General features: G+C 40.8%; 1 protein-coding gene across 1 annotated transcript in view; it reads right to left on the bottom strand.

Moving 5' to 3' along the window:
- Nucleotides 1-22486, bottom strand: part of LOC126259643 (actin-related protein 3) — an 86250-nt gene that overhangs the window by 39786 nt on the left and 23978 nt on the right. The window contains exons 3-5 of the mRNA XM_049956574.1: nt 14627-14783; nt 4844-5001; nt 4146-4463 (exon numbers count right to left, since the gene is read on the bottom strand). Coding sequence (XP_049812531.1) covers nt 4146-4463; nt 4844-5001; nt 14627-14783 — 633 coding nt within the window. The remainder of the gene's footprint in view (nt 1-4145; nt 4464-4843; nt 5002-14626; nt 14784-22486) is intronic.

Below are 22486 nucleotides of genomic sequence, written 5' to 3'. Positions count from 1 at the left end.
ATCTATTCTCTATTATCTGAATGCTCTCCATTTATTCACAAGTATGTCACAACACAACGATGTTAGCATTGTAACATGTTCAATTTCAGTCCTCCACAGCAGATTAAATGGATGTGTTACATTTGAGATACTAAAATGTTACATCCATAACATTTAATTCTCCTATTTTGCATTAATCAATGTAAATTCATCTAATGCCCCATATAATTTCACTTTATGTAAATACCAATTGTTTCTCTTTGTACTGAAGAATCTCTCAAATATTACAAGAATTTAACATACATGTGAATTATCTTTAATTTTCTGAGCTATGTCTACAACATTAACTTTTTATTTTCTTTAATGGCAAATAAACACAGCTTCCTTCATCAAATCTTGGATGTGTGTTGTTTACATTAAGTTCTATCTATAACACAATTAATAGCTTTTGGATTTTATTTTCATGTTAATATTCCATTTTCAGTTGTACACATGTTACATCACTAATTTCAGTTGTACACATGTTACATCACTCAGCTGTTTGATTCAGTACTGATTTATATGCTTGCTGGATGATGAAAATTGGAGCCAATCACATCTAGTTGAATTTATTGTCTGCAATATTTACATATTTTTTCAGTTTTAGTTCAATACAAAGTGTTCAGTATGTAATTAATTAGCTTTAAACAAATGCCTTATGTTAGTAAATGTAGCTCATTAACTTCTGCACCACTGTGGCAAGAGGAAAACAATATTCCTGATTAACTCCCCCACGGTCCATATTTAAAGGCTATATGTTTTACCTCTTTCTCCCTTTACAGTTCTCAAAGAAAATGCCCATTACTCAGTGATACTGTTCATGGACAAATGACATGTTTATTCCACCGCTGCAGAGACATCTGTTATGCAATGAAAGCAGCAGTCTCAATGTTCAAGATCTCTCTTCCCTCAGTTTTTTCTATGTTGTTTAGGCTCACTTTTCACACTGATTCATTATGCTTTCCAATGCAGTTTAACTTTATAAGAAGCAACAGATTTAATTACTACAAAATTTAATACATCTCATGACAATGGCACAGTGTGTGTGTCATACAAAACAGAGCAAAATGTGTTCATCCTATGATGTTGCTCAGGCTGGAATGTGGAAATGTCAAATTAGCCATGCTTCGAACAGCTGACAAAGACAATAACCCTATTTCACTAAAAATGTCTAAAACGAATTATTTATACCTTAACAGAATTACAATCATTAGGAATAGTGTAATTTGTATTTTCTATACACTTGGATATCACACACGACATGAAACTCATGATAGAATTAATGCCTTGGCACTTTCCGAAATATGCAAGTAACTGCAATCAATTGGTCTTCCCACCATGCACATGGCAAGATTATACCTCCTTCATCAGAGATATTTACTTTTGCAGGGCACAATGACTGTATATATGAATTTTATGGGAATCCTCTGTCACTGTGTGGCATGAGAGGACAAGAAATTCTTTTAATACATGGCTCCGAAGCTTTGTGCGGAGTATGAGATCCAATTTTATTATTATTGTGAGGTGTGTGTGTGTGTGTGTGTGTGTGTGTGTGTGTAAAAGGGAATGGACAGATGAGTTATAACAGTTAATGTAGGATAGAGATACAATACTCCAAAAATGAGTGGTTAGAATATAAGTAAAAGTGACTGTTAAAGTTACTTTTGTATTTCAGTTGATGTTCCTGAGTGTCATGGTTATGCCTAATCAAAAAGTTTGTATTTAAGAGCTTAAATAAATAACAAAAATATCAAAGATGATGTGACTTACCGAACGAAAGTGCTGGCAGGTCGATAGACACACAAACAAACACAAACATACACACGAAATTCAAGCTTTCGCAACAAACGGTTGCTTCATCAGGAAAGAGGGAAGGAGAGGGAAAGACGAAAGGATGTGGGTTTTAAGGGAGAGGGTAAGGAGTCATTCCAATCCCAGGAGCGGAAAGACTTACCTTAGGGGGAAAAAAGGACAGGTATACACTCGCACACACACACATATCCATCCGCACATACACAGACACAAGCAGACATTTGTAAAGGCAAAGAGTTTGGGCAGAGATGTCAGTCGAGGTGGAAGTACAGAGGCAAAGATGATGTTGAAATACAGGTGAGGTATGAGCGGCGGCAACTTGAAATTAGCGGAGGTTGAGGCCTGACGGATAACGAGAAGAGAGGATATACTGAAGGGCAAGTTCCCATCTCCAGAGTTCTGACAGGTTGGTGTTAGTGGGAAGTATCCAGATAACCCGCATGGTGTAACACTGTGCCAAGATGTGCTGGCCGTGCACCAAGGCATGTTTAGCCACTTCCTTATACACAAATATCTCCCACGTCCAGGGCCTCGCTGCGATGGAGCACTTCCTTTCACGCCGATCACCTGCCACCCTACCAAAAACCTCTTTCCTCATTACCTTAGCCAGCTTCATCCTGACCCACAACTTCTTCACTTTTGAAGGCCAGACATACCAACAATTAAAGGGAACAGCCATGGGTACCAGGATGGCACCCTCGTACGCCAACCTATTCATGGGTCGCTTAGAGGAAGCCTACTTGGTTACCCAGGCCTGCCGACCCAAAGTTTGGTACAGATTTATTGACGACATCTTCATGATCTGGACTCACAGTGAAGAACAACTCCAGAATTTCCTCTCCAACCTCAACTCCTTTGGTTCCATCAGATTCACCTGGTCCTACTCCCAATCCCATGCCACTTTCCTTGACATTGACCTCCACCTGTCCAATGGCCAACTTCACACGTCCGACCACATCAAACCCACCAACAAGCAACACTACCTCCATTATGACAGCTGCCACCCATTCCACATCAAACGGTCCCTTTTCCCTACAACCTAGGTCTTCGCGGCAAACGAATCTGCTCCAGTCCGGAATCCCTGAACCATTGCACCAACAACCTGAAAACAGCTTTCGCATTCCGCAACTACCCTCCCGACCTGGTACAGAAGCAAATAACCAGAGGCACTTCCTCATCTCCTCAAACCCAGAACCTCCCACAGAAGAACCCCAAAAGTGCCCCACTTGTGACAGGATACTTTCCGCGACTGGATCAGACTCTGAATGTGGCTCTCCAGCAGGGATACGACTTCCTCAAATCCTGCCCTGAAATGAGATCCATCCTTCATGAAATCCTCCCCACTCCACCAAGAGTGTCTTTCCGCCGTCCACCTAACCTTCGTAACCTCTTAGTTCATCCCTATGAAATCCCCAAACCACCTTCCCTACCCTCTGGCTCCTACCATTGTAACTGCCCCCGGTGTAAAACCTGTCCCATGCACCCTCCCATCACCACCTACTCCAGTCTTGTAACCAGGAAGGTGTACACGATCAAAGGCAGAGCCACGTGTGAAAGCACCCACGTGATTTACCAGCTGACCTGCCTACACTGTGAAGCTTTCTATGTGGGAATGACCAGCAACAAACTGTCCATTCATGCGAATGGACACAGGCAGACAGTATTTGTTGGTAATGAGGATCACCCTGTGGCTAAACATGCCTTGGTGCACGGCCAGCACATCTTGGCACAGTTTTACACCGTCCGGGTTATCTGGATACTTCCCTCTAACACCAACCTGTCAGAACTCCGGAGATGGGAACTTGCCCTTCAGTATATCCTCTCTTCTCGTTATCCGCCAGGCCTCAATCTCCGCTAATTTCAATTTGCCGCCGCTCATACCTCACCGTCTTTCAACAACATCTTTGCCTCTGTACTTCCACCTCGACTGACATCTCTGCCCAAACTCTTTGCCTTTACAAATGTCTGCTTGTGTCTGTGTATGTGCGGATGGATATGTGTGTGTGCGAGTGTATACCTGTCCCTTTTTCCCCCTAAGGTAAGTCTTTCCGCTCCGAGGATTGGAATGACTCCTTACCGTCTCCCTTAAAACCCACATCCTTTCGTCTTTCCCTCTCCTTCCCTCTTTCCTGATGAGGCAACAGTTTGTTGCGAAAGCTTGAATTTTGTGTGTGTGTGTTTGTGTTTGTTTGAGTGTCTATCGACCTGCCAGCACTTTCGTTCGGTAAGTCACATCATCTTTGTTTTTAGATATATTTTTCCCACGTGGAATGTTTCCCTCTATTATATTTAACAAAAATATCAAATTCACATACCTCAGGATGAAAAAATATTTCTGGTCCGAGAAACCTCTCATAGCCCACATCCACAACAAATGGTTGTTTTGTGACAGAGTTGATGCCCTCATATTTCTTCATCCATTTTGATGAATCTGAATCATATTTAGCAAATTCTTTTGCAATATCTGGGCAAATATAACAATACCGCTCCTTTATTGCTTTTGCTGTTTCCAGAGACTGTTCAGGTGGAATTCCAATTTCACGTTCTCTCAGCAAAGACTGGATGAAATAGGTTATGTTTCTGCCTGCTATAGGAATGTGTTTTATACAGCTTCCTATTACATAACCATCTGCCTACAAAAATGAAAGAATTGTAAACAAATACTGTAAAATTAATAACAAATTAATGAAAATAAAATTTCTTCAAAATGTAAACACCTTAAAAGTACTATTCTACCTGCTATATTAACTTATATTTACAACAGTTTGCCAGTAAAAATCTGACTGTTCGAAACTGCCGCACACTGACCACACAAATAAAGCACTGTTGACTTTGTATATTCCATAAAACATATAATACAAACACAAGTACAAATATGGTAACATCTCAGAGAAAGCTCTGTGTGTTGAGGCCTTCTTTGGACAGTTACTATCATTAGGGATGTTTCTATACAAACAATCCATCCACATAATTCTATGGAAAACAATAAAGTAAGAAACTTTAAGGACCTTACCACAGGTATGACGTGTGTAACACCATCACCACTATCCACAACTATTCCAGTGAGCGTGCGTTCACTAACAGAACGTGATGCCCAAGAGGCTGCCAAAGCTAAAACAGCTTGTACGGCAATATATAGTCCTGGGACGTTAAATGATTCAAACATTATCTCTGCAAAGAAGAATTACAAATATTCTCATATTAAAGATTATAGCATAAAAAAGTGGAAAAAAGCAGAACTGCTGCTTACAATATGAACTTTAATAACAAAAAGACATCATAATTTTTACACAGAAGTGAGAGAAAAACAAGAAGCTTTAAAATACATTTCTGTTAACAACCCTAATCTACTGTTATCCAAATTTCCTCTCATACTGTCAAGAGCAGTGTCAAACATCCACTGCACACTCGTCACTGATATCAAAAGAAGCCACAGCCGCCATCTGGAAATCCACGTGGAATTGTGCACCTTGTGACCTGACCACCAAAATTCCTGCAGTACCAGCATACTGGGTAATGTTGTTTCCTTCGTCCCATTTGCCCATCCGTTAAGTTTTCTGGTGGAATGAGTGACCATCTCCTTTACTTTGTCTGGTGTAGGTCCACTTATTTACCGTCACTGCCAATAACTGACTCTGAAGTGCGTCCATTTGACAATACAGACTTTGGAGATGTTCATTTGGGATCATGTCATATACCAGCTGTCTCACCTAATACGACGTCGCCACCGAAGTGCTTGCCCATTCCACCAAAGCGTGAATTTTGTTTGCTACTGATAGTAGAGACTTAATATCATTTCTATCATGTAGCCATGCACGATTTTACTGGCAATGGAAGGTGTGATAGAAAAACATGACACAGTGTCGCATTTGACATTACTTCTTCCTCAATGACATACATTAGGAGATGCCAGAATTCCGACGGTGTTCTATCTGATACATCCAATGGTAATACTTTTTGCAAGTGTTAGTCCACTCATTTACGCATTCGGCTGAAAGTGTCAGTCAAGTGAAGATATTGTTGTGCGAAGGTGGCTTTAATACAGGGTGTCCCAAAAAGAATGACTTGATTTTAACTTGGAATAATATTGAGACAAAGTCACTGAAGGTAACTTAAACAGCGCTAGATGTAATTGGCATGGTCTAGAGTTTCAGAAAAAAATCTGCTAGATGACACCATGAGGGCTGACCTGGAGCATGCAGCCAGTCTCGCGCAATATGGCGTCTGCGCAACAGAAGGCATATTGTGTTACTGAATTTAGTCGTACTCAATCAGTGATCGCAGTTCAGTGGGCATTTCATATTTAATTTCGCGATAAACCACCATCACCAAAGTACATTCGACGGTGGTATAAACTGTTTGAAGAAACAGGATGCCTATGTAAAGGCAAAAGTCCTGGCTGGCCACGTGTTCCTGAACGAACAGTGGAACAAATTCAACGAGCATTTGAGCGGAGCCCCCGCAAGTCTACACATCGTGCTAGCCGAGAACTTGCGTTACCATGCATGACAGTGAGGCATGCGTTACGGCCACCCATTTAGCCTTCAAACCATACCGATTACAACTGGTACAAGCTCTTCGAGATACTGACAAAGTGAAGCGAGTGGACTCCTAGGTCCCCTGACTTAACACCATGTGATTTCTTCCTGTGGGGACATGTTAAACAATGTGTTCATGTTCCTCCCTTACCTCGTGACATTGAAGAATTAAAAAACAGAATATCAGCTGCTGTAGCTTCAGTGACAGAAGACACCTTACATTCAGTTTGGGATGAATTCGGCTATCAATGTCGTTCGTGCAGCCAATGGAAGGCATATTCAACATTTATGATGGATTTTTATAAACGTCTGTCTTTTCTGAGTATTTTAGTATGCAATTTGTTGGTGTTTAGCCCTTCTTCCTAATAAATAATTCTATTTAAAATCGGGTCATTGTTTTTGGAACACCCTGTATATTGTAGCGCTTTGAGAATTTCCGCGTAAATTCTAGAAGCCTGCTTCCATCTTGAACCCACGATGTTTTAAATAGTAGTGTGAGAGAGACGAATCCACACTGCATTTTTATGTGTGCAGGTCTAAAAACAGTCACGAGCAAAATGTGGATGCGGCGGCCGAACGGCGACCGCCAAGTACCTCTTGTACGATCCATAGAGTTTCAGTGTTAGTGTAGAGAAGAGCCTGTGCTATTCTTTGCTGGTTTAGTGACCGTGATGATTGTTAAGGACAAATGAAGAACTGAGATTAGACTTTTAAGTAATTCATGTTTTGGACTTGCTAGAAGTAAGACAGGTTCATAAATTATGTGATTGTTAAACCAACACTACTGTAAATGCATCTAATCGAGTTGAATGCGAGATGAATCGGTTGACTTGCAAATTTTCAAATATTTATGTGAGAAATGGTGAATTTGTGCTTTGTGGAAGTTGAAATATACCAAGACTAAACTAAAACTATTCTGCAAGTATCCACTTATTTCATTAGTTGAGGGGGGGGGGGGGGGGAGAGAATCTGATAAATTCCCTTAACCAGCTTTATTCTTCGGAGAAGTAGTTTTTGGAGATCGACGTGGCCGACTATCCAGAGGAGAAGGAGACAGTCTGTGCATGCCAAGTAAGTCAACTGATGTGAGGAGGTGTGAAGTTTTCAAACCAGCTCCACATCGATTCTTGTCGTCTAAAGCGTTAGAATATTGTCCAAAACGATTATGACTACTCCAGTATTTAAAAGCTGTTAACTGGCATGGAAAATTTTGTGTGATCACAAGTAACATCATTTCTCATGAATACTTAGTCTAATATTGCGAACCGCAGTCTGTACTTTCACAGAAATTCCTGTAGGAATTTCAGAGTCTGTACTTTCACGGAAACTATGCTGGTTACAGCATGCAAATTCTTTGTTATATTTGTGGTCTGTCTCACTACTTTCAGGAATAACTTAATGTCAGTGCATGCTGCAATTTTAGTTTGGAGATCAATAATCTGATTTTGTAGATCACCTTGTAGCCATAAAAGCTGTCTTTCTATTTGAACCCATTTGAAGTCACAACATGAGGTCACTCTTTGACTTTGTATGTTGCTAAGGGTTTCTGTGTTTCTTTGTATTCCAGGGGGCCACCAACTCAATATGATTCAGCAATACACAAGTGACTAAATAAACTGATTTTATTTTATGATTGCAAAAATACAACTTGGTAACAGTAAGCAAAAAAAGAACTGTCAAAAAGAACCAAGTGAAAAGGTAACATTGGCAAAGTTACATGGGTAGACCAAAGAACAATACGCACACTTTTAATCATTATCTAAAATCTATGATTCTCACTTTACAAAATCCTATTAGAGCCAAGACTACTTGTGAAAGCAGCTATGTCCTTACAACCAGTGCTCAGCTTTTAATTTGAACAAGACCACCAACCTGTTGCTGCTCATGTTGTAAAATAGCCACCATCAAACTGTGGGAAAGCTGAGGACTCATTTGCAGAGCACACACTTTTTCAGCGTAACATTGTTGATTGCACTGGCTGATTCACAACCAATATATTTGGATCTCCCCCTCTTCAACATTAGCTTTTCTGAATTGCAGAGGTGGTAACTGTCCTTAGACACCTTTTATAACCAAAATCCTTCTCGCCTCTAATTTCCTATCCTTCAGCACTATAACGTGCAATCCAAAAGATCAGAAACTGTAACCAATTCTCATGAGAAAAATTTTCCCGAATCTAAGCCGCACCTGAAATCTGCGACTCGAAATTCAAAGGGGAGAAAAGTTTTAGGCCGCACCTCCAAATCAAAACAAAGTTGGTCCATTGTAATATGAGACACAATTTATGTCAAATGAATGACGATACAGCTATAGTAGTTTGGTTCGAGTCATAAGCTTAGCAGTTAAGCTTTACCAGGTAGCCGTTGCCATGCGTCAGGGGCTCTGTCCGTATTTATACGGGTACCCTTCCTTTTTCACGTGCTTTGTCTGGTTTGAATTGATTGCTTATTTTTCTTTGATCTGATAAGTGCCGTTCTCTTTGTTATAGGTGTTTACGTCACTCAAAGCTGAAAATGCATTACTGTACTGTGTCATGCACTGTTTGTCACATTCTGATAATGAGTGTTTACGACCTGTCACCGCTCGCAGCATGGCTTGCGTTTGTGCGCGCGCTACCGCCGCTTTTAAAAAAAAAAAAAAAAGGAAAAAGAGAGAGAGAGAGAGAGGGGGGGGGGGGGGATCGTCCCATTAGCGAAACAGTGGCAGGAGACTGCTATTTTTTGTTACTTACACTGCTGCTTTCTTTGATAATGATCAACAAGAACCAAATAATAGACTGCGTATGATAGAAGATGTTCTGAACGAGAGTTTAGCGCAAATTTTTCTCCGTTTGAAAATCTTTGCAGACGTCTCTTTAGTAGATTACATTCTGCAAAGAAATTAGAGTCATCTTAGATTTAAAAATCTAATGAATTGCCGTGCTTCATTTCTGACTGTATCACTATTCGGCATAAGAATAATACGAATATAAACATGACATGATATGTATATTCTTCCGCGTTTGCTGTTGTCTCACTCTAGTTTCGTAGTTTATTAGACAGGCAGGATTTAAATGAGATAGCAGCAAACACGAAAGAATACATGGCAAAATGTTTATATTCGTATTATTATTATTATTGTGAAGAGAATACTGCATGTGATTCACAATTCATAAAAGTTCCCATTAGAAACCATCTCTTCTCACAGGCACGAAAAAATTCAGAGCGCAGAGTTGGCCATTTTGACAAACATCCCAAACAGTCTTACCAGTCGGATTTTCGTAGTGAATTGAAATGCTGCTACATTCGAAGATGAACAATATGTAATTTCTATTTACTTCGTTGGATAATGTATGAAAATGCAGTGGTCGAAACTCATGGCGGAGAAAAAAAGCTCGTCTTCCACCCCCACTATTTTTTTTTTTTTAACTTATTTCTGACGCAGAGGTTTTGGTGCCAGTATTCATCTTTATGCTTGCGAAGCGCTACATATATTCGACGACAGAAGTTAGTTGTGGCGGCACCTACTAACATTTTTCATAACTTCCGCTTACTTTGCACTCGATTCTAAGCCGCAGGCGGTTTTTTGGATTATAAAAACCAGAAAACAAGTGCGGCTTAGATTCGAGTAAATATGGTACACCCTCACTCTCCTGCCTCAACTATACATTATGGCCATTCATCCACTATCATCCTCAAAATCAAACTAATTTTGCTTATGATACACACACACACACACACACACACACACACACACACATACATACATACATACAGCCATAAGTTTCAGTGTTGCACTGAAGAGATACACCACAGAATTTTCTTCTTCACTAACTTACGTGACATCTGCCATATCAATAGACTATCGCTCCACACTGCATCCATGCACGGCATATGGTATGACCCATTGTACCAGTTGTTGGAGTTTCTTCCTGTTCCATTCACGTACGGAGCACGGGAAGAATGACTGACTGAATGTCTCTGTGTGTGCAGCAATTATTCTAATCTTATCCACACGATCACTGTGTCAAAGATACACGTAGGTTGGTTGGTTGGTTGGTTGGTTTGTTTGTTTAAAGAAAGAGAAGGGACCAAACTACAGGTCCCTTGTTCCTAATAAAACAATTCCACATGGATGAGAATAAAATGGACGAAACATATAACACAAACCGGAAAGAAAGGAAAAGCCACAAGAACAACGGGAAGGCAACAAATACTAAAAGAACAAAAGAGGACAAGAAAACAAGAGAGAGATGCTAGAAACAGAAGAGAGTAAAACATGAAAGCAGATTACAGTGGCTGGCCAACCAAGAGAATAAAAAGGGGAAAGCCAGCCACTCTGCAACATATTAAAACCTCCACCCTAGGGTGGAGGACACAGAGGGACAAAGGACATGCGCTAAAACCTACATAGAAGTATAAAACCCACTCTCACGGATAAAACATAAAACTGTAGCTGCTATGGAGGCATTATCACCCAACACCGAAGGCAGGGTGCTGGGAAAGTTAAAAGTCTGCCGCAGAGCGGCTAAAAGTGGGCAATCCAGCAAGAGGTGGACGACTGTCATTTGGGAGCCACAGCAACACTGAGGTGGGTCCTCACGACGGAGTAGGTAACCATGTGTTAGCCACCTATGGCCAATGCGGAGCTGGCAGAGGGCAACTGATTCCCTGCGAGAGGCCTGCATGGAAGACTTCCACACATTCGTAGTCTCTTTAATGACACACAGTTTGTTGTGCGTGCTGTTATGTCATTCCATTTCCCAAAGCGGAAAACCCTACGGTGTAAGAAAGATCGCAGGTCAGCTTCGGAGATGCCTATCTCCAGAAGCGGTTTCTGCGTTGCCTGTTTGGACAGCCTGTCGGCAAGTTCGTTGCCAGGGATTCCTACATGTCCTGGGATACACACAAACACCACGGAACGGCAGGACCGTTCCAGGGCATAGATGGACTCCTGAACGGACGCTACCAGAGGGCAGCAAGAGTCCTCCATGAACATATGCGAAGCCTACGTGACCAACAGCCATTGAGCAGTCTGTGTAAACCACTTCAGAGCCCTGGGACAAGTCAAGAATCGAGAGGAAGTGACAGCGGAGAGTGGCAGGCTTAATGGAGTCCTTAGGACCATGCAAAAGGTCCAGACTAAGCTGTGGCCAAGGCGTACACCATGGAGGCATACGTGAACAGACCACAAGTAGAGGTGGTAAAGGGAAGGACTCCAGTTCGGAGAGAAGGGACCGCACACGAAACGCAATCGTTAGCCCCGATCTGGGCCATCGATGCAGGAGAGACTGCTGCGGGCGGGAAAAGGAGATGGTAATTCAGATGCTCAGGGGAACTGTGAATGTGTGCTGTGTAACTGGCGAGCAGTTGCGCACATCTGATCTGCAATGGAGGGACACCAGCCTCCACCGGTATGCTGGTCACCGGACTCGTCCTAAAAGCACCTGTCGCTAATTGAAACCCACAGTGATGCACAGGGTCGAGTAAATGCAATGCTGAAGGCACTGCCGAACCATAAACCACATTCCCATAGTCAATTTGGGATTGGAGAAGGGCTCTGTAGAGCTGCAGCAGCGTACAGCAATCTGCACCCCAATTAATTTTGCTCAAGCAACGGAGGGCATTGAGGTGCTGCCAACACTTCCACTTACGCTGACAAAGATGAGGGAGCCAAGTCAATCGAGGGTTGAAAATCAGTCCTAAGAATTGATATGTCTCCACTATAGTGAGTGGATCGTCATTAAGATAAAGTGTGGGTTACGGATGAAAGGTACGACGCCGACAGAAGTGCATGACACACGACTTTGTGGCTGAAAACTGGAAGCCATGGGCTAGAGCCCATGACTGCGCCTTGTGGATGGCTCCCTGGAGGCGCTGCTCAGCAACAACGGTATTGGAGCAGCTGTATGAAATGCACAAGTCGTCTGCATACAGAGAAGGTGAGACGGATGGCCCGACAGCTGCTGCTACACCGTTGATGGCCACTAAAAATAGAGACACACTCAATTCAATGCCCTGCGGTACTCCATTCTCCTGGATATGGCTGGAACTATGGGAGTCACCGGCTTGGACACGGAAAGTACGGAGCGACAGGATGTTTTGGATAAAAATCGGGAGTGGTCCCCAGAGACCCCACTCATACAATGTGGCAAGGATATGACGTCACCAAGTCGTGTCATATGCTTTACGTAAGTCAAAAAAGACAGCAACCAGGTGTTGCCATCTGGAAACGGCTGTTCAGATGGCAGACTCGATGGACACAAGATTATCAGTGGTAGAGCGACCCTGGCAGAAGCCGCCCTGACATGGAGCCAGCAAGCCACGTGTCTCCAGGACCCAACCCAACCACCAACATACCATACGTTCCAGCAGTTTACAAAGAACGTTGGTGAGGCTGATGGGCCGGTAGCTACCCACATGAAGTGGGGTTTTACCGGGTTTGAGCAGCACCGGAATGATGGTGCTCTCCCGCCATTGCGAGGGAAAGACACCATCACACCAGATCCAGTTGAAGATGATGAGATGTCGCTTGTAGTCAGATGAGAGATGTTTAATCATCTGGCTGTGGATGCGATCAGGCCCCGGAGCTGTGTCAGGGCAATGTGCAAGGGCACTGAGGAGCTCCCACTCTGTAAATGGGGCATTATAGGCTTCACTGGAGCATGTAGTGAATGAGAGGATGTTCCCTTCCAGCCGCTGTTTGAGTGTGTGAAAGGCTAGGGGGTAATTCTCCGACGCAGAGGCTCGAGTAAAGTGCTCGGCAATCGCGTTTGCATCGGTACATAATTCGCCATTTATGGTAACACCGAGGACAGTTGTTGGGGCCTGGTACCAGAAAAGACATCTGATATTTGCCCAGACTTCAGAAGGTGACATGTGGCACCCAATGGTGGAGACGTATTTCTCCCAACACTCCCCCTTCCGTTGTTTGATAAGGTAGTGAACACAGGCACAGAGCTGTTTAAAAGCTATGATGTGCTCTAGGGAAGGAGTGCTGCTTATGCCACTGTAGAACTCACCGACGCTCCTTAATTGCTTCAGCGGCTTCCGGCGACCACCAAGGGACTGCCTTAGCGACTTCCGGTGACCACCAAGGGACTGCCTTACGCCTCGGACACCCTAAAGAGCAAGGGATCGCATTTTTTGCCACAGAAACAATTGTGCTAGTCACCTGCTCAACCACCACATTGGTGTTACCGTGTGGGGGAGATTCAATGGTGACAGCAGAGGTGAAAGTTCCCCAGTCTGCCTTGTTCAAAGGCCCATCTGGGCAGGTGTCCATGTACCTGACACTGGGGCAGTGACAGGAAGATGGGGAAGTGGTCACTACCACACAGGTCGTCATGTGCTCTCCAGTGGACAGATGGGAGAAGTCCTGGGCTGCAAAATGATAAATCAATGGCCGAGTAACTACCATGAGCCACACTGAAATGTGTGGTCTCTTGACAGCCAAATTGGATTCATTTAGCATCTCTCTTTGTATAGCCCTTCTATTATGAACTGTTCTACTAGGTACATATCTCTCCAGTGTGTGGTCAACTATTCCTCTGAACTTTAGCCAGAGTTCCTCTACGTGCTCCAGACCTGTGCTGAAAGTTTCAAAATCCTCACTGAGATATGCCATTACTGATTTTTTTTATCTAGTTTACTGAACATATATATCTTTCTGCTTGTTTTAGTTGTCCTTTGTGCTTTGGTAATCACTGTTGCCACTGATACCAGTTTCGATGTGGACATCTCCAAAGAGGTCAGGTCAATTTGTTGCCATTAGATCCAATATATTTCCATCATCAGTGGGGTTCCTAACTGTCTGTTCTAGTTAGTTTTCCAACAAAAAATGGAATAAGGATAGATATCTAGATATATGATGATCTGGTGCTTCCAGTACGATAACAAGAAACTGTGGGTCATGATCCGATGCAATAGTGACGAAGAAAGGACACAATGAGTATTAAGATTTAACAGTCCATTGACGATGTCTTTATAAATAGCGCACAAGCTCAGATTTGGTGATTTTGGGAAGAAAATTAGTTTTAAAAGTTTTCAAAACAACCATCATTACATTTACCTTGTGCAATTTAGTGAAACCAAAGAAGGCCTAAATGTGGATGGCCAGACAGGGATTTGAAATACCATCCTCCCAAATGCGAACAAGTATCTCAACAGCCATGCCACTTTGCTTCGTTTTATGAATCTAGGAGTAATTTTGATGTTCAGGTGCAATCATTCTGTTCAGTGAATTATTCTACTTTTTTTTGTCTTAAGAATAAGTCATACCTGCAGTGTATTCACGATTTTCTGGTGTGTTTAGAGGAGGTTCTGTTAATAGAAAATAATGATCTTCAGGTTCAGCACGTAGATATTTAAAGATGCACTGTTCTAAGAATCGTTCCATTAAATCCCAGTCCTCCACCAGACCATGACGAACAGGATACTGGAAAATTAAGAGATGTTATTCACTGAAAATTAACTAGCAATGTACCTGTATAATTCAACAAAATACTTACAAGTAATACAATCTCACAGATAAAAACAGTTAAATTTCACAGATAAAAAAAGTTATCTCGTAATACATAACAGCATCTTTAATGATTCCAGATATGCTAAGAGGAGGAGAAAATAAGTTGTAGTACTACACCAGCATCATTTCTACAATATGGTCCAAACAATGTTTAGTTTCATTAGGCTGCTTGAACTTAATCACTCATGGAATAAGTAATCCCTGTGGAAATAAAGGTATATACGTGTGCCAAATAGGGTAGCCCTTATTATCCAATTTCCTTAAAGTTCCGCCTCAACTTCCTTCTCTTGTTCAAAACAAAAATCATAAAAAATCTATTTATGCAAAATTTTAGCACCATCAAACAACTGCAAGGTGATCCTCAACGTCTGGGGTGTTCTGAACTTTTCACCCAGAATGTCAAGTTTTCAGATATATATGTACTTTCAAATTATTTCATTTACAATCACTTGTAGACATTAGTTATGGAAATCAATGCGAGTTTTCTTCAATTTCATTGATATGTGATTTTTTTCTCAATAGCATGTGATTTTATCACTGCTAAGATAATATGACAAAAACACCAAAATTTTCCATGCGAACTACATTACGCGATTGGTCAAAAACATTATTAGATAACCACATTCATGGATGACTTTTTCCCACTACACTTAAAAAGCAGCATCAGCTTATTTGGATAGATTACCACACAAACGAACTAAGGGACATCTCTCTCTTGCTGACCGTGTTTCCAGTCAAATCCTTGGAGCGAAACTACTCTTGAAACAATAAGTTCTGAACATTTTTGTCCACAATGTACAATTCACAAAGCTTACTTCAAAGAAAACCACAACACTGGTGATTTGAAGTCTCCATTTTTTGGCAAAAAGCTAGAATTCCTATAGAAGAAAATAACAAGGTATTGGAAAATTACCCAATATCTATGATGAATGGTTTACAGAAACATTAGACTAGAATTGTATATGAGGGAAATGGAAAATTATGAATGATCTCTTTGCCACAGTACACTGTGATGTTTTGGAACTGATGTAAAAAAGAACAACAGGATAAGACTTTCATAAGGCTGCAAACACCAAGTGGGAAGACCGGCCATACACTGTTCATGGAGGTCAAAAACTACAGCAGAAGGAAGAATGGTCATTGAAAACCACTCAGTGGAAACTGCCATAAAAAAATGGTTACAAAGAAATGGAGCAACGATTTGCCACTTGTCAGCCTGGTGCATCAAAAGCAGTTCAATATGAACCAGTGATAATGGTTAAGGACGTAAAAAGTTGTTGTTGTTGTTGTGGTCTTCAGTCCTGAGACTGGTTTGATGCAGCTCTCCATGCTACTCTATCCTGTGCAAGCTGCTTCATCTCCCAGTACCTACTGCAACCTACATCCTTCTGAATCTGCTTAGTGTATTCATCTCTTGGTCTCCCTCTACGATTTTTACCCTCCACGCTGCCCTCCAATGCTAAATTTGTGATCCCTTGATGCCTCAAAACATGTCCTACCAACCGATCCCTTCTTCTAGTCAAGTTGTGCCACAAACTTCTCTTCTCCCCAATCCTATTCAGTACCTCCTCATTAGTTACATGATCTACCCACCTTATCTTCAGCATTCTTCTGTAGCACCACATTTCGAGAGCTTCTATTCTCTTCTTGTCCAAACTAGTTATCGTCCATGTCTCACTTCCATACATGGCTACACTCCATACAAATACTTTCAGAAACGACTTCCTGACACCTAAATCTATACTCGATGTTAACAAATTTCTCTTCTTCAGAAACGCTTTCCTTGCCATTGCCAGTCTACATTTTATATCCTCTCTACTTCGACCATCATCGGTTATTTTACTCCCTAAATAGCAAAACTCCTTTACTACTTTAAGTGTCTCATTTCCTAATCTAATTCCCTCAGCATCACCTGACTTAATTCGACTACATTCCATTATCCTTGTTTGCTTTTGTTGATGTTCATCTTATATCCTCCTTTCAAGACACTGTCCATTCCGTTCAACTGCTCTTCCAAGTCCTTTGCTGTCTCTGACAGAATTACAATGTCATCGGCGAACCTTAAAGTTTTTACTTCTTCTCCATGAATTTTAATACCTACTCCAAATTTTTCTTTTGTTTCCTTTACTGCTTGCTCAATATACAGATTGAATAACATCGGGGAGAGGCTACAACCCTGTCTCACTCCTTTCCCAACCACTGCTTCCCTTTCATGCCCCTCGACTCTTATAACTGCCATCTGGTTTCTGTACAAATTGTAAATAGCCTTTCGCTCCCTGTATTTTACCCCTGTCACCTTCAGAATTTGAAAGAGTGTATTCCAGTCAACATTGTCAAAAGCTTTCTCTAAGTCTACAAATGCTAGAAACGTAGGTTTGCCTTTTCTTAATCTTTCTTCCAAGATAAGTCGTAAGGTCAGTATTGCCTCACGTGTTCCAACATTTCTACGGAATCCAAACTGATCTTCCCCGAGGTCGGCTTCTACCAGTTTTTCCATTCGTCTGTAAAGAATTCGCGTTTGTATTTTGCAGCAGTGACTTATTAAACTGATAGTTCGGTAATTTTCACATCTGTCAACACCTGCTTTCTTTGGGATTGGAATTATTATATTCTTCTTGAAGTCTGAGGGTATTTCGCCTGTCTCATACATCGCGCTCACCAGATGGTAGAGTTTTGATATGACTGGCTCTCCCGAGGCCATCAGTAGTTCTAATGGAATGTTGTCTACTCCCGGGGCCTTGTTTCGACTCAGGTCTTTCAGTGCTCTGTCAAACTCTTCACGCAGTATCTTATCTCCCATTTCGTCTTCATCTACATCCTCTTCCATTTCCATAATATTGTCCTCAAGTACATCACCCTTGTATAAACCCTCTATATACTCCTTCCACCTTTCTGCCTTCCCTTCTTTGCTTAGAACTGGGTTGCCATCTGAGCTCTTGATATTCATACAAGTGGTTCTCTTCTCTCCAAAGGTCTCTTTAATTTTCCTGTAGGCAGTATCTATCTTACCCCTAGTGAGACAAGCCTCTACATCCTTACATTTGTCCTCTAGCCATCCCTGCTTAGCCCTTTTGCACTTCCTGTCGATTTCATTTTTGAGACGTTTGTATTCCTTTTTGCCTGCTTCATTTACTGCATTTTTATATTTTCTCCTTTCATCAATTAAATTCAATATTTCTCCTGTTACCCAAGGATTTCTATTAGCCCTCGTCTTTTTACCTACTTGATCGTCTGCTGCCTTCACCACTTCATCCCTCAGAGCTACCCATTCTTCTTCTACTGTGTTTCTTTCCCCAATTCCTGTCAATTGTTCCCTTATGCTCTCCCTGAAACTCTCTACAACCTCTGGTTCTTTCAGTTTATCCAGGTCCCATCTCCTTAAATTCCCACCTTTTTGCAGTTTCTTCAGTTTCAATCTGCAGTTCATAACCAATAGATTGTGGTCAGAATCCACATCTGCCCCAGGAAATGTCTTACAATTTAAAACCTGGTTCCTAAATCTCTGTCTTACCATTATATAATCTATCTGAAACCTGTCAGTATCTCCAGGCTTCTTCCATGTATACAGCCTCCTTTCATGATTCTTGAACCAAGTGTTAGCTATGATTAAGTTATGCTCTGTGCAAAATTCTACAAGGCGGCTTCCTCTTTCATTCCTTCCCCCCAATCCATATTCACCTACTATGTTTCCTTCTCTTCCTTTTCCTACTGATTGATCATCAATGTCCTTCAACTGCAGCAACAAGAACGAGAGCCAAGTTGTACCTGCAGTTTATTCAAAATTTTCTGGTGTGTTTAAGGAAGGCTCTGTTAATAGGAAAGAATGACCTTCAAATTCAGCATGTAGATGTTTAAAAATTCATAATTCTAAGAATTGTTCCATTAAATCCCCACACTCCGCCAGACCACGACGAACAGTGTACTGGAAAATTAAGAGATCAAGTCAAGGTACACTGTACTTTTTTACTCCTGGCCTCCAAAGTTGCTGATAGGTGAAAGATCATTGATAGAAATGGGGTTTACACTTTAATGACTGCTGCAGAAATTATAGTGAATGATAGTGAAAATTTGGTAATAAATCTTATATATTTTTAAAGCCACATAGGAAAAAACAGAGAATACACAGAAATAAGGAACAAATTTAAGGTTTACTACTATCAAGAAATTAGTGCTCAATATGCAGAAAAACTGCTCCCAACATTCACAGGTGTTTGAAAGGTAGACAAACTGGCAATAATAGTAACTTGCCAAAGCGAAGAGCAATTACTGGGACCCACTGAAATCTCAGTATCTTGAAAAGAAGAACAAGGCAAGGCTGTTTACCAAACATTGCAGAAGCGACATATAACCAACAAAATATAAGCACTGTGTTATGTTACAACAGCAAGAAACACATGCTGACCAATGGTATCAGTGCAAATGTATGAAAACTTTTTAATCTGGATCTGTTGCACCTCTCTTGCCATAATCATATTTTTAGGTCCTTTTGCGGAGCTGTTTCAAATCATTTGTCTAGACATGATGCTTTTCAAAAAATTTAGTGACATCTGGACAAAATTCAATAAAATTCCAAGCAAAAACAACAGGAAATTATTACTGAGAAGTTTCGGAGTTAAGTAATGGCATCCGTCAGAAGGCGATATTTAAGGGAGGATGCAATGGATTTTGGTCCAAAAAATTGCTTTTTCAAAAATTTGATTTTCTTGATCTGCACAATTTAATCTATGTTGTGTGGGGATTTTATCATCATAGTAGCTCTGGAAATGCCTTTAAATTGTTAAACTGATTAACTCTGCACTAGTGGGCACTCCCACCTTTTTCCCCCATTTGAGAAACTGCTTGCTTTTTGTCCGTGTGAAGGCTACTTTCTTTCAATATCTTTGGCTGGCATCTATATATCTCGCTGACATCTATATCTTTGCCTGAAAACTTTCTTGCATGTGATTTATTTATGTTTTGACAATACTAACACATATTAGTAGGTGGAAGGTTGAATTCGCAAACCTTTAAAGGATATCAAGATTTATACATAATGGGTGGTGGAAAAACTGTGTTTAGGAATCGGAGGTTTACCAACAAAAAGAGGAAGTAGCTCAAAATGAAGAACATAAGCTCTCAGCTTCAGCATCAAAACTTGGGACAGGACAATTGTACAGATGCATGATGTTGATATGGATTCCACTGGATTCAGACTTATTGATTTAGAGCTTCTCTGCCAGGCTATAAAATTTTCATGTTCATGTGTTAGCTGTAAAAATATGGAATGCATGATTGTTGTTGAAGAAAGAAGAGTGGGACTAGCTTATGATTTTAAATTAATCTGTAATTTGTATGGCTATGAATTTTCATTTTCGTCCTCCAAAAAAATTGACACTGGTACCTGTGAAGGCAATTTTAGGTTAGAATATGCTCTGAGGTGATTTAGACAGGGCAGGGAAGGAGGTAATTTATAAAACAGTTTTCTGAACACGCCTCCACCTTGTGCAAGGTTTGAAAAAATAAAGAAATGTTGATGCTGTATATGATACTGCCAAAGTTTCTATGAAGAAAGCACTGGAGGAATTGGCTGAAACAAACCAAAAAGAAATTGATCCTGGGGTAGATATTCATAACAGTGAATCTTCTACAAAAGTTACTGGCCTGTGTGTGTCTGGGGTTGGGAACTGGATGAAAAGGGATCACACATCTCTGTATGGGGTTGCATCTGTTATTGGTATTGACTCAGGTAAAGATGAAAAGGGGTCACACATCTCTGTATGGGGTTGCATCTGTTATTGGTATTGACTCAGTTAAAGTTTCAGATGTAGAAATTATGTCTAAATACTGCCACCAGTATGCAACAAGGAAAATGTCCAACAATGAAGACAGTGAGAAACTGAGCAAGAAAAGCATGCAGTAGCACGCTCTAAAAATTATAGTGGCTCAGGTGGGGACATGGAGGCTGCTGCAGTTGTGAGGCTGTTCTCCATATCTGAGGAGCAGTATGGTATTAGATATACTAAATACCTTGGTGATGGGGACTCCTCTTCATTCAAAGTTGTAACAGAAAAATCCATACAATACATCAATAGAAAGTTGGAATGTGTTTGCCACATCCAAAAGAACTTTCTCTCCACCACTTCCTTGGCAAAGACTTTTCACCACTGAAGAATTATACTGGTTACAAAAGTAGAACCGAATTCAGATGAAAGCTGAGTGCAGAACGAGATATCAATCTAAGTGCGGATTAACAGCAATATTCTCTTGAAGGATGAAAATGAGAAATAATTTGTTTTACAAATCATTGCTAGAGAGCAAACAATACCCAAGTACTAACACATCCTTTCTCAGGAAGAAATAATGTACAATATTAATGGATTTCAGGTATGCTTGTTATACAAACAACTGTTGTTTGTATAAACCAAATATTTCTGCACCTTTGTACAATTGTCAGTTCTTATTCTTTATTCAGTTCTGTAAAATGTTAACATGTTTATGTAATAATTATTCTCACAAAATTACAAATAAATACATTTTTTGTTTGTTTATTTGTTGCTGTTGCTGTTTTCAGTCCCAAAACTGATTTGAGACAGCTCTCCATGTTCCTTTATCCTGTGCAAGCCTCTTCATCCCTGAATAGCTATTGCGACTTACAGCCTTCTGAATCTGCTTACTGTATTCATCTCTTGGGCTACCTCTACAATTTTTACCTCTCACACTCCCCTCCAATACTAAACTGGTGGTCTCTTCATGTCTCAGAATGTGTCCTATCAACTGACCCCTTCTTCTAGGTAGGTTTTGATACAAATGTCTTTTCTCCTCAACTCTATTCAGTACTTTCTCCTCATTAGTTCTGTGATCAACCAATCTAATCTTCCGCGATCAAACAATACTGTTAATCTTCAGCATTCTTCTGTAGAACCATATTTCAAAAGCTTGTATGTTGTTCTTGTGAAAACTGTTTATCGTCCATATTTTGCTTCCATGCATAGCTACACTCCCTAAAAAGACTTCCAGGAAAGTCTTCCTAACATTTAAATATATGCTCAATGTTAACATTTTATTTTCTTCAGAAATGCTTTTACTGCCATTGCCAGACTACATTTTATATCCCCTCTACTTCAGCCATCGTCAGTTATTTTGCTGCCCAAATAGAGAAACTCATCTACTACTTTAAGTTCAACACCTCTTCCAAGTCCTTCCTGTCTCTGAGAGAATTACAATGTCTTCAGCAAACTTCAAAGTTTTTATTTCTTCTCCCTGAACTTTAATTCCTTCTCCTAAGTTTTCTTTGGTTTCCTTTACTGCTTACTCAATGTATAAATGGAATAACATCAGGGATAGGCTACAACCTGTCTCACTCCCTTCTCGACCACTGCTTCCCTTCCATGTCCCTAGACTGCCATCTGGTTTCTGTACACATTGTAAACAGCCTTTTGTTCCCTGTATTTTACTCCTGCTATCTTCAGAATTTCAAAGACAGTATTTCAGATACATTGCCAAAAGCTTATTTTATCCCTGCTATCTTCATAATTTCAAAGACAGTATTTCAGATACATTACCAAAAGCTTTCTCCAAGTCTACAAATGTTATAAGCATAGGTTTGCCTTTCCTTAACCTATCTTTTAAGAAAAGTC

The sequence above is a fragment of the Schistocerca nitens genome, chromosome 5, assembly GCF_023898315.1.
Source record: "Schistocerca nitens isolate TAMUIC-IGC-003100 chromosome 5, iqSchNite1.1, whole genome shotgun sequence".
In the NCBI taxonomy this organism is placed as follows: Eukaryota; Metazoa; Arthropoda; class Insecta; order Orthoptera; family Acrididae; genus Schistocerca; species Schistocerca nitens.
The sequence above is the reverse complement of the archived record's forward strand: the minus strand, read 5'-3'. Positions and strand labels throughout refer to the sequence as shown.